The 13059-nt window shown below is 38.1% G+C and overlaps 1 protein-coding gene across 3 annotated transcripts; it reads left to right on the top strand.

The window, feature by feature from the left end:
• The first annotated feature begins 735 nt into the window (after window positions 1-735).
• LOC106173000 (uncharacterized) lies at window positions 736-9876 on the top strand. Of its 3 annotated transcripts, none has more exons than XM_013553959.2 (10): window positions 736-862; window positions 1282-1545; window positions 2019-2180; window positions 2637-3344; window positions 3723-3809; window positions 4200-6830; window positions 7103-7271; window positions 7530-7659; window positions 7855-8067; window positions 8451-9876. In XM_013553959.2, the coding sequence occupies exons 2-10, from the start codon at window positions 1320-1322 to the stop codon at window positions 8589-8591; spliced, it is 4467 nt and encodes a 1488-aa protein (XP_013409413.2). In that variant the 5' UTR covers window positions 736-862; window positions 1282-1319; the 3' UTR covers window positions 8592-9876. The 3 variants fall into 3 exon arrangements, with proteins under 3 accessions (XP_013409413.2, XP_086871388.1, XP_086871391.1); XM_087015262.1 differs by having other exon boundaries at window positions 789-862; window positions 1287-1545; XM_087015265.1 differs by having other exon boundaries at window positions 791-862; window positions 1314-1545.
• Window positions 9877-13059: the final 3183 nt, after the last annotated feature.

A 13059-nucleotide genomic window follows, 5' to 3' on the forward strand; every position in this document is an offset into this window, starting at 1 on the left:
AACAGAGATAAAATTGAAAATAAGGTATTAACTTAAAAAAGGTCTTGGAGACAATTGAGAAAGGAAAATTTAAATAAATTGTGGACAGTTAAATAATTGAACAAGACCTTTAAATATGAAGAATGTATAATAATCAATGATCACGAAAAAAAATCCTTAACAAAATTAATTACATGCAACCATGGACTGGAAATTGAAAAAAAAAAAAAAAAAAAAAAAAAGGCAAACCCTCCAAAACCTCATTTTAAGAAAGAAATTGCACACACTACTACACGGAAATTGACCACGAACAACACTTTCTCCTCACCTGTAAAGTATAAAAAGAAGCAAGAAATCATGCACAACTCCCATATCAAATACACCGACAAAATTATAATTGGGCAGGCTCTGATCAGAGGCAATTTATCCTACAAATCTACAGAGTGATAAATCCCTTAAAACAGTAGGTCCTTTTCTAGACCAAAGTTCAGCTCGTTCAATGATACAAATAATTGAACATGATAATGATATTTTTTCAGCTGAAAGTTAGCCATTGTTTTTAAACACGTGACAATTATTTTTATCAACATGAGGAAGAAAAATTGTGAATAAAATTTCTGGAAAATAGGCCTTCCGCCATCTTGTTTTGGAAAAGGGAAAGTGGTCGTCTGTCATCTTATGGGGGTCACAATATCGCTTTCATTTTCAAGCGCACAAGCCAGATTGTGCTGTTCCATACGATTGCAGTAGGAGTCCACCGAGCTTTCATTTTTACAGGAAGTGACGTTATAAATTTGCAGCACGTGACTTCATTGGTGGGATGTCTGAAATGTGATGGCTGCCTTGCAGCGAGATTTGGGTGAAAGCTCGAGTTCTGTCAAGGGTGAGATTTTCTTTGAATTATAACTACTTTTTAAATTATTGAACAGTACGTTATGATTACAGGGGTTAGTGTTTACAATCAAAAGCATGTTGTGTTAAACTGTTTCAATTAACTGTCTTCAAAGAATAAGACGTATTTGACACTGGAACAAGATATGCAATTCTCGCCCCTCCCCACCTTCAACGTCAAGGATTCGAATTTTCCCCACATTAAATTGTGTGGTGTTTTTGATCAATGTCTCTTCTATTTAGAGAACTTTGTTTGGTAGTTTACGCAATTGTTTATCGCCATCTTGCAAGAAATTTCAAGCCCATTGAAGTACATGTATATACTGTTATTATTTATGATTAACAAAATCATTAAAAAAAAATTACTCATCAAACTAACCTTGCAACCCTGCATGTTATTCACTGTTTCAGTGTAGCTACCTGCGTCATACAAACAATTCCAGATTGTCATGGAGACACCTACTGGTGACACAAATAAAAACAAGTCTGCTAATGCCAAGACTCGGAAAAACAGCTCGCCTGTCTTTTCTGCCTCCGCTTCCCTGCATGGAGCAGCCAGGTTGTTCTCGCGGTCAGTACAGGACTTGGGACAGCAGAAGAGAGGCTCACCTGCCCAAAACCTGAGGAGAAGTGCAAGCCCAAGGCTGCAAGAATGCCTTATAACAGAGAAGAAAGGTGGGAATTCATTTTTAACCTGAAAAGAAAAGCAGCTTTGGACTGTATCTTTTGATTTATCTTGGAATTGTTGAAAGTTGTGCACAAATATGGGACATGAGAAACTGAACACAATTTTTTCAAGCTGACCCTTGATTTCTGCTGTGTACCCACACAACTCTTTACTAATTTCTCAGGGCTATTTTACTTTATATTCTTGAATTAGGCTGAAAGCATGTTAGGGGTTGTACAGATCAGAAGCATGGTCTGTTTCATTTGTCAGTTCAGCAGTTTAAAGGAAAATTCATTCTGAAAAGTAAAGCCAGGCAGGCAGAAAACTGGATGTACGGGGTGTTACAAAATTTTATTTTAGCCAGGAGAAGATAGCATTTATAATGAATACATTATTTTTCTTGTTTAGAAACAAACTTTGCTGCAATATGAAGTTTAACTAAAAAACTAATTAAAATTCTTTAATTTACATGCATTTTCAGATCGCAGTGTAGATCTAGGTCATGGTGACCCAGTTATTTCCAAACCTAGTGAAGCTGTCTCCATGGCGACCTGCCCAAAGAAGAGGCTGGGGTCGTGGTCCTCTTCCTCCTCCTCTGCCAACTCTGTACAATGTGACCCTCAGACGGGGGCCAGTATTGGAGGTGAGAAAGTGAACTACATGATTTTGTAGAATAAGATAGGGAACTCTTCCCAATGTTACTGTTTACCAGTAATAAGAACAGGTCTGCAGCGGCAATTTCAAGGGTGGAGGGGACTTTTTTTCTTTCTTTTTTGAAAAGTAAACTTTTTTGCCCCCTTAGTTGACCAACACCTAGATCAAATTTTGATGCAGTGAGGACAGCAATAATAATCTAAGCTCTCAGCATAATAAAAGAAACTGTTATTTTTCTAAGGCATGGGATTTTTTTTAATCTTTCAACTCTGTCTTGTTCATCTGCCATGTTGGATTCAATTTTAAGATTGCATGTGGGTCACTGAAGTTCAATAAGTGTTGTATTTAATTGACTTTTTGTTCTTTTTGAATGAAGAGATTTGGTATGTTTTATTAATGAGAGTAAGACTTCTAAATTAATTAATTGTTCTTATTATAATTGTAGAAGAAGCACCTGCCAGTCAAGAGATCTCAACTGTAGATGGCATTGGTGATGCAAGAGTAGTTGAAGTCACCTCAGCTGGCAATGAGACCAGTACAAACACCATGCTTCCTTCAGTCATCAGATCACTGGAGACGGCTCTAACACAGGAGCTGTGCAGTGAAGACCAGGTGGCTGACAAGGAAAACTCCTCCCAGTACAACCTGATGTTCAAGTCTCTGTGTTCCTCTCAGTTAGAGCCTGTTTTGTTCTCTGGGGAGTACAGTGTGTTGTCCAACCATTACCTGTGCCAGGTCGCTTACAAGGGAGAGGATTTCTCAAGTGTAGAGCACGCCTACCAAGTTTTAAAAGCACGTTTCCATGGGAAAGAGAAACTCGCAGACCAAATCCAGCATGCCAAGCGAGGGAGAGATGCAGAACGACTTGGTTCTCAGGTGGAGGAGTCAGACCTTTGGATCAGCAAGAGATGCCGAGTCATCAGGAAATTGTTGCAGTCCAAAAGTGATCTTTGTCCGCAGTTTAACATGGTTCTGCTGGACACAGGTGACCATCCACTTTGGCATTCTGTCACCTGTCCAGGGTGGGGCGTTGGACTGACTGAGGAAGATTTCCGCCGTGGGAGATGCCCAAGGGGAGGGAACTTGTTAGGAGTGGCCATCATGAAACTGAGGAAATCTTTGCGGAACACAGATTCCAGTAAAATTGTAAAAGGTTAGAAATTACTGAATTTGTTCAGCCTGCTTTTGCCTAAACTGAGAGTAACATTTTCTTTAAGGCCTCTTTCTTTCTTTCTTTCTTTCTTTCTTTCTTTCTTTTGTTTTGAAGCTCTTGCCATTTGTAAAGATTCCATTAATATTGCAGTAGCTGAGCTGTAGCAATAAATGGTTCTAATAAATGCAGCAAAGTCAGGAATGGAGAAAATTGTTTTATTTGCCAGTACTATTTAAAGTAGAAATATAAATGATTTCTTTAATTTGAAGCAGAAAAGCTATCAGTAGTAAATGTCCAATTAGAACCTAACTAGTTCTGTTTGATAAAATATTTTTTTGACAATTACATATTTTTAACTACAAAAAATGTTCTTTTCAGATAAAACGTCACACAAGAAATCTCACAAAAAACTCAAGTGCAGCAAATCTCCGAAGTCCTTACTCCGTGTCAGTTCAACAGATAAAGGTACAACTGTGTATTGATAGAATTCCAGGGATATACATTTAGCAACCCCCTTAGATATTTTCTTTAGTGTGTACCTTGTATTTTATGGAGGCAAATTAAAATGATTCTTTTGCAGGAAAACATCTCATTTTAAGTTGTACCAGTGTGATATTGATTTTTCTGAATTATATAACAAATCACTGAAATTGTTTAGCTTGTAAGCTGAAATCACAAGTACACAGTTTTATATAATGACAAATACTTAATTATGATACCATCTTTTTGCCATCAGAACAACTTTTTGTATCAAAACTGAAATTTTAATGTAAGTACCAGTTGCGTACACTTTGGTATATATTATAATATATTTGACAGGGGATATTTTAGAATGTAATTACATTTATTCTTCAGACCGTGGTAGCTGTGAGATGGTTGAGAGGGATAGTACTGTCAGTGAGAGAAGAAGTCAAGGTCATCTGAAAAATGGTCAAGATTATGCTGAGGACACTCGAACTGTATTGTCTGGCCCGTTTAATGGACCAAGGGTGGACTTTGGTCAGTCTGTTGCTGACGGAGAGAGGGAAAGCATCTCACATGGCACTCGGGAAACGAGTATGGACACATCTGCTGAGAAAATAGACCAAGAACTTATAAATACTAAAAGTTCAAATACAAGCAGGTCCAGTACAGGCAGTTCCAGTGGAAACACATCAGTGAGTAATAGCAGTTCCAATACAGTGGGAACAGACTATAATACCAGTGCCAGTAATGTTAGCAGTTCAAGAGACAACAGTAGTATTGAGACTCCGTCCTCTAAAACTATCACCCTGAGAAAGAAGAAAAAGAAGGGAAAAAGAAAGAAAACCGAGAAAAAACACCATGGACAGGGTGGATTGCCCCCTGAACCTGATGTCAGAGAGGTCAGTTATGGAAGTGACAGTGTCAGAAACACTCAGCTGGCTGCCCAAATTGACCAGGGGTCAGTGAGATCTGGCCATCAATGCCAAGGACTAATTGTCCAGAAAAAGTCTTCAGGTTTTGGCCGAGGAAGAGTGTGCTTCAAAATGAAAACACCGGGAAGAAGGAATTCTCTCGAACAGCAGATGCATCTTCAAAATTTGCAAGAACAGCAGTTTCAGATTCAACAAAGAAATCAAAAGCAGGAAAAATGGGGTGAAAACCAACAGCAGCCACACTTACCGGTACATGACTGTGAAATAGAGCAACCACAGGTACAATTACAACAAGAGACCTGTGCACAGGTCCCAGGCCAACATCCACAGGTAAAACAGAAAGAAGGGCAAAGTGGACAACAAAAAGAACAGGAACACCATAGACCTACTGAAAATCCTGCCAAGGACTGGAGACAGTGGGGTCCAAAATGGGGGCCCAGACGTGGGAGAAAACCACTGGCACAGATCCGAGACGGCACCTTGATGGAGTCCGGCAGCATGAAAACCAGCACTCCTAAACCTAAGACCTCCACTGTGCTCAGTCTACACCAGAGATTGAGAGCTGGGGAAGGTGGACTGGGGTGTCTCAAGAGAGAGAAGAGCCTCCAGACAAGTACGCCATTCAAAGCCAATAGTGGTCCAATAACACAACAAAATGGTGACTTCTTAAAAGATCAGACTTTGGAAACACTGCCAGTTGATTTTGTTGCAAATCCAGGCCAGGAAAACTGCAATGGATGGGAAGAGTTTATGCACAACCAGGAAGGGAAAGCACATGGTTTACAAATTAATAACAATGCAGAGGTTGAGGACAGGAACCACTCTGTCTCTGACATCACCCTGTCACGCTGTAACATTGGAGACGGTGACAATGACGGCTACGATGACAGTTGGCTCAGTAACAAAGACTCCAGCAATTCTGATCAGTTTAATGTCGTAACAAGCCACCAGGAGGTGCTAAGTCCAGCCTGGATACCAGTCAATTCCAGGATAAGCCCAGCTCTGAAACCTACAGCCACTAGAAGTGTGATTTGTGGTTCTTTGGGGGCAGCACCAGACCGCAGTGGCTATCCTCACAATAATTGGACCATGATGTCAAAGACGGAGAAAAATGGCGGAAATCCCAAAAGAAGGGTTGTCCCTGTACAGAAGGCTTACAGCGACACTGCCCTGAAAAGATCAGATTCTAGTACAGTGTCCAGAAATGTCTCTTACATCCAACCTGTGAATAATCAGTCACATGACCAGTCACATGATGGGTCACATGATCAGTCACATGATCAATCTTTTGATCAGCTGAGCACCTCCTCTGTGGACTGGTTTGAGGTGCAGGACAGCCCCTCTCGCCATATACATTTCCAGAATACCTCCGGCAGCTACAGAAGTGTAGATGGAGCCACCAGTGATAGCAAACTGAGATATGGAAGCTGGGAAGAATATAATGAAAATAATGGTGGGACTTCAACGGAAATAAAAATGACACAGGGTGATGGTAATGACAATAGTTCTAGTTATAACAGTTGGGAAGAATACAATGACAAGGACAGTGTTCCAGTGAGGTTGTCATCAGTGACACCAGAGTGTATGTACAGAGAACAAGACTGGAGGTGGGGTGGCGGGGGCAGGATGAGTGACCCTGGTCCCCTGAGAAACCAACTGATGACCATGAACAACCAAGGTCAGGTCACATTTGGCAGTGTGGGTGGTGCACAGACAGCAGCTGAGAACTCTGGTTCCAGGAAATCCTGGGGGAGAGGACGGGGGGAGGATGTGTGGAGGAGGCCTGTGGGGGGGTGGACAGCCACAAAATCATCGTCCAATCTGGAAACGGCAAAGACTCAGGGCTTTGGAAGTAGTTCATCTCTGAACTCAGAGGAGACTGGGGTGTGGAGCAAGGCGTTCTGTAAGAAGTTCAGCAGTGTTGATATTCCGTACATTGACACTCACTGTCATATTGACTTCCTGTTTCGAAGGACAGGCTTCAAGGGGACATTCGCCAAGTATAGATGTCAGAACGCGGCTACGTTTCCTGCCAGCTACGAGGGATGTGTGGCAGTGTTCTGTGAACCACATTCTTTTAAAGTTCAAGGTATGAAAATGATGGTTGTGTATTATTTTTGTTTTACAGGTGCAAAGAAAACATGTTTGGTAAATCTGATATCATATTGAAAGACTTACCTTTAACAACTGTGTGTAAAAGGGAATTTGTAAATTTTGACGCTGAATAAGAACTTAAATTTTTCAAATACTAGTTGCGGATCTTATGTATGGAGCTCATAGATATGTATCTCAGAAAATCTTTAAAAGAAAAAGATACAGATATTTAAGTAGGAGTTTTTAATGAATATTTTATTTCCTCAGGTGGTCTATGGCGTGATATAGTCCAGGAAGAGGGGGTGTGGGGTGCATTTGGCTGTCACCCTAAGTGTGCCACAGACTACACACTGGTGTCTGACCAGGGGCTCCAGGCGTGTCTCCGTCACCCTAAAACAGTAGCCCTGGGGGAGATAGGACTAGACTACTCTGGGAAGTAAGTATATATTTAGACTGATGGAGATAATTTTTGTTATTAAATCACTCCACTCCACTCCCACTGGCCCTGGGTGAGGTAAGACTAAACTTGATGTGAAAAGGGTGTTGGTGTGCAGTCGACTCCCTACAAGTAGCAGACGATGGCCTGTTTGAGTTGAGACTTCAGCTCTATGGAATACTGGTCTGTACTGCTTATAAAGATATCTTCCTTCCAAACAAGGCATTTTATGGAAATCTCTACCTCATTATTTTGTAGGTTTGGTAGTTTGAAGGAGAAGCAGAAGCTTGTGTTTGTGAAGCAGTTACAGATGGCTATGGACAGAGGTCTGCCGCTGGTCATCCACTGTAGGGAGGCTGAGGATGACTGCTTTGAGATTATGAAGACAGTGAGTTCACTTCAGGAGATATTGTAGACCATCTTAAATTACATGTACAGTTGTGACATATGAGCTGCTTTATTTGTTTGCATTAAAATACATATGTAAACCATATTAAGTTTAAAGTTGGCTTTGCTAGATAGACGCAGGACCTTTGTGGTGAAAATATCTTGTTTCCATAACAATGTCAGTAACATCTTCTAGATGGTTCCAAAAGACTGGAAGATTCACCGCCACTGTTTCACCAGAGACTGGCAGGAGGCGTCCCGCTGGGTGGCGTTCTTCCCTAACCTCTTTGTGGGTCTGACGCCACTGGTGACCTACAGTTCGGCAGTGGAGGTCCACCAGGTGGCCCGCTGTCTGCCCTTAGATCGTCTGCTGCTGGAGACGGACGCTCCGTACTTTGTGCCACATGGGGTGAGGCGGTGAACTTTGTCAGTAATGACACCTTTGTTGTTTTACTCTCAAATATGATTCATTGGAAAGGTTTTATAAAGTTTTCCAAATACTCACACTACATTATTATGCTCTCCTGATCAACATGATACAACAAAAGTAAATAATTGAAAGGAGTAAATAAACAGATGAATAAAAATTGTGGCATTGATTTATAAAATTATTACGAGTTACAACAACCCTTGTTGGATCTATTTTTCTTCACATTTCAATTTTCTGTTATGTTGGGTATTCTCTGTTTTAGCTAGGTTGGGTATTTCTCTGTTTTCTGTTAGGCTTGGTATTCCTCCATAGCAGTATTCTAAGAGTATATACACACTAAGACTGTATGCTCTGTGTTCCAGGTGCGGAGAGATGAGATGCAGTACTCTCACCCTGGTCTGGCTGTCGTCGTTGCAGACGAGGTGGCCATGTGGAAGGGCGTAACCACGCACGAAGTCCTTAAGGCATGCCGGGAAAATACCAGGAAAATGTACGGGATCTGAGGTTGGACAGTTCACTTGGAAAATAAGCAAGGGCAAATTACCATTGAAATGCATAAGAATTTCAAACAAGCATTAGCATATGTGAATACTGTAGACTTGCAGATTGCAGAGAAAAGGGCTCAGAGGAAAAAATGGATAGAATATCTTAGTATATTGTAGACTAAGGCACTGATACTATGTATGGGATTTTACATCATGTAACTTGATATAGAGGTCAGAGAATTTTCTTTGGTTTTACTTGCTGGCTGATTATATATAGAAAAATAGCATGTATTATAGGTGGACTGATGTTGCCACTTTGGCCTAGGAAATAGTAGAAAATGAAGTTATTCTTGAATGAAATATGCCTTGTCAAGGTAAGAAATGTGTCTTTTATTTCCAGCTGTTGATGTTTTCCAAGTCCTTCCCCAGATGCTTGGAGCTGGAATAAGATAACTTCTGGGTATTATATCTTTGGTAATTTGTATATTGTAATTTGCATGCATTTAATTTCAGTATTCTAGTACCGACATTTTTCTGATATTAACTATTCCGAGTGCCAATGACTCCTTGCATGTCAGTTGATTGTACAGATTCACTTAATCTGTATTCACATGGCAGTATTCACATATCTGTATTCACATTGCAGTATTCACATATCTGTATTCACATGGCAGTATTCACATATCTGTATTCACATTGCAGTATTCACATATCTGTATTCACATTGCAGTATTCACATTGCAGTATTCACATATGTATTCACATGTAAGTATTGTTTAAGTGGACAAATATGAGGTGTCCGTTGTACAGCTACCCTCACTACAGTAATTACATATTCTAGAAAATGAAAAAAAATTCTTCTGTTTCTAATTCAAAGACTACAAAACTCCGTAAAAATACAGATACTTGGGTTTTATTTACTATCATTCAAATATTACATATTATTTTAGCATTCTATAACAAATGCCATTGTAATTGTTTGTTTGTTATGAAAATTAAATAGTGTTAAATGGTCATATTCTTATTTTATCTGTTACAGTTATTTTCATAGTTGGTTGAATTTTCTCTGTAACAAATGGATTTGTAACAGAAGTATATTGAAAATTTAATGAATAATTTTTGCATAGTTTCAACAGGATTTTTCGTGGAGTGTTCAGGAATGAAAATCCCTCTTCATAATTACATATAGATCCCCTTTACTTAATCCGACTATATTTATTTCCAATTCTGATTTTTACTGTTACAATCACTATGTCATACCTTTCTATGACAAATCCTTGGATAATAAAAAGGTTTACCATTATTTCACTACCCATTAGTCTAGCATCAAAGTTGTCCACATTTTTATGTACAGACACAGATGTGTCTGTACATATTGCCATCACCTGCGTCTGTCGTCGCCGTCGTCGCCGATGGCGATGCCGATGCCGATGCCGATGCCGTGCACTTTCCTTGTAAACACGATAAGTGGAACACAGTTTTATTTTTTGCTTTTATATTTACAGAGCTGATGAATATTCATAATACGCAGGTCAAGTTCGAAAATCAGCATGATCGGGCCATTATAGTAGATGTTATGCTGTTTTTTCACTTTTCAGCATATATGCAACCCTGTAAACACATTTTAAGGAAAACCGTTAGGCCAATTGTCATTAAACTCACAGGAGTGGTCAATCTTACTAAAACGCAGGTTGAGTTCGAAAATCAGCATAATCGGGCCATTATTTTAGAAGTTATGCTGTTTTTTCACATTTCCTCAGATTCAGTTCTTAGGCATGTTAACAGTCTTATCATTTAACTAATAAGATACATAAAAGTGTTTGTTTAACATTTCCTGCATCTTTACAACATTGTTAGTTGATTATGTAAAAATGATGGTAAACTTGTTATCGTGTATTGTGTTATAAAGAATCAAAAATGGAAATAAACTCATATCATTGCAGTTTGTCATATTCAATAATTCAGTATGTTCAGAATCTCAGAATGGAAGAAATTGGACATTTTACACTATTCTGTTGATATTTTTCCCATCTCATCAATTTTCTTAGTTGATCATATAAAAATGGCAGTAAACTGTTAATTTTGTTTTGTGTAAAAAAATTGTTAAAAATGGGAAAAAAACCCATTTCAGAACAGTGCTGTCTTGTTTCACATTTCTACAGATTCAGTTCTTAGGCATGTTAACACTCTCATTATTGAACTAATAAGATACATAAAAGTGTTTGTTTGACATTTCCTTCATCTTTACAACCTTGTTAGTTGATTATGTAAAAATGATGGTAAACTTGTTATCGTGTATTGTGTAATAAAGTGTCAAAAATGGAAATAAACTCATATCATTGCAGTTTGTCAGATTCAATCATTCACTATGTTCAGAATCTCAGAATGGAAGAAATTGGACATTTAACACTGTTCTATTGATATTTTTCACATCTCATCAATTTTCTTAGTTGATCATATAAAAAATGGCAGTATCCTATTAATTTTGTTTTATGTTAAAAAAGTGTTAAAACAGGAAATAAACCCATTTCAGAACAGTGCAGTCTTGTTTACATTTTGGCATTTTTAAGGTGTGACTTTGAAGTTCCATGGGCCTGAAGACCTTTGCTAGTCACATTTTCTGAATATCCATAATACTAATATTTTATTATTAAAATTGATGGTCATTATGCTGTCAAACATTATGTAATATTGCATCAAAATTTGAAAAAAAACCTATTTTGGGCACTGCTCCCATGATGACCATTTAAGAAAAACCATGTCACTTACTGTTCTCAAACAGTACAGTTAATATGTACAGATGTGTCTGTACATATTGCCATCACCTGCGTCTGTCGTCGCCGTCGTTGCCATCACTGTCGCTGTCGCCGGCGCCGTGCACTTTCATTGTAAACACGATAAGTGGAAGAAAGTTTTACTTTTTGGCTGTATATTTACAGAGCTGCTGAATATTCATAAAATGCAGGTCAAGTTCGAAAATCAGCATAATCGGGCCATTATTGTAGAAGTTATGCTGTTTTTTTACTTTTCAGCATATATGCAACACTGTAAACACATTTCAAGGAAAACTGATAGGCTTTTTGTCATGAAACTCACAGGAGTAATTTATCTTACTATAACGCAGGTCAAGTTCGAAAATCGGCAGGATCGGTCCACTATTTTAGTAGTTATGCTTTTTTTTTTCACTTTTCAGCATATATGCAACAATGTTAACACAATATAAGAAAAACAGATAGGCCAATTGTCATTAAACTTACAGGAGTGGTCATTCCTGCTAAAACGCAGGTTGAGTTCAAAAATCAGCATAATCGGGCCATTATTTTAAAGAAATGCAGTTTTTTCACATTTCCTCAGATTCAATTCTTAGGCATGTAAACAGTTTCATTATTGAACTAATAAGATACGTAAAAGTGTTTGTTTGGCATTTCCTGCATCTTTGCAACATTATTAGTTGATTATGTAAAAATGATGGTAAACTTGTTAACGTGTATTGTGTAATAAAGTGTCAAAAACGGAAATAAACTCATATCATTGCAGTTTGTCAGATTCAATCATTCACTATGTTCAGAATCTCAGAATGGAAGAAATTGAACATTTAACACTGCTCTATTCATATTTTTCCCATCTCATCAATTTTCTTAGTTGATCATATAAAAACGGCAGTAAACTGTTAATTTTGTTTTTTTTTTTTAATTGTTAAAAATGGAAAAAAAAACCATTTCAGAACAGTGCTGTCTTGTTTCACATTTTGGCATTTTCAAGTTGTGACTTTGAAGTTCCATGGGCCTGAAGACCTTTGCTAGTCACATTTACTGAATATCCATAATACTAATATTTTATTATTAAAGTTGATGGTCATTATGCTGTTAAACATTATGTAATATTGCATCAAAATTTGAAAAAAAACTATTTTGGGCACTGCTCCCATGATGACCATTTAAGAAAAACCATGTCATTTACTGTTCTTAAACTTACAGGAAAGAAACATGGGACTAAAATACAGCTTCAGTAGGAAACACAGTCTGTTTGGTAATTCTTACTGCCAGTTAAACAGTTATTTTGTGAAAATTAAATTTTTCACATATTGGCATTTTCAAGGTGTGACTTTGAAGTTCCACGGGCTTGAAGACCCATGCTAGTCACATTTTCTGAAAATCCATGATACGTATATTTTATTATTAAAAATTGACGGTCATTATGCTGTTAACCATTATGTAATCTGGCATCAGAATAGAAGAAAACACAATTTTGGGTGCTGCTGCCATGATGACCATTATGGGAAAACCATGTTACTTATGATTGCCAAACTTTCAAAAAAGAAATACAGGACTAAAATGCAGTCTGAGTTGGAAAAGCAGTCTAAGTGACTTCTTTTTCTGCAAGTTATACATTTTCAAAGTGTAAACTTGTCACGTATATTAATTACATTGGTATTACCTGTTGAGGATAATTAAAATTTGATGTTGCATTTGCAGTTTAACATAAT

Source organism: Lingula anatina, chromosome 6, assembly GCF_051362555.1.
Source record: "Lingula anatina isolate TDL-2025a chromosome 6, LinAna3.0, whole genome shotgun sequence".
NCBI lineage: Eukaryota > Metazoa > Brachiopoda > Lingulata > Lingulida > Lingulidae > Lingula > Lingula anatina.

Coding starts and splice junctions, on each gene's coding strand:
- LOC106173000 (XM_013553959.2), top strand. CDS start 1,320: ATGGAGACACCTACTGGTGACACAAATAAAAACAAGTCTGCTAATGCC. Junction 1,546..2,018: donor CCTTATAACAGAGAAGAAAG/GTGGGAATTCAT, acceptor ATGCATTTTCAG/ATCGCAGTGTAGATCTAGGT. Junction 2,181..2,636: donor GACGGGGGCCAGTATTGGAG/GTGAGAAAGTGA, acceptor TTATAATTGTAG/AAGAAGCACCTGCCAGTCAA.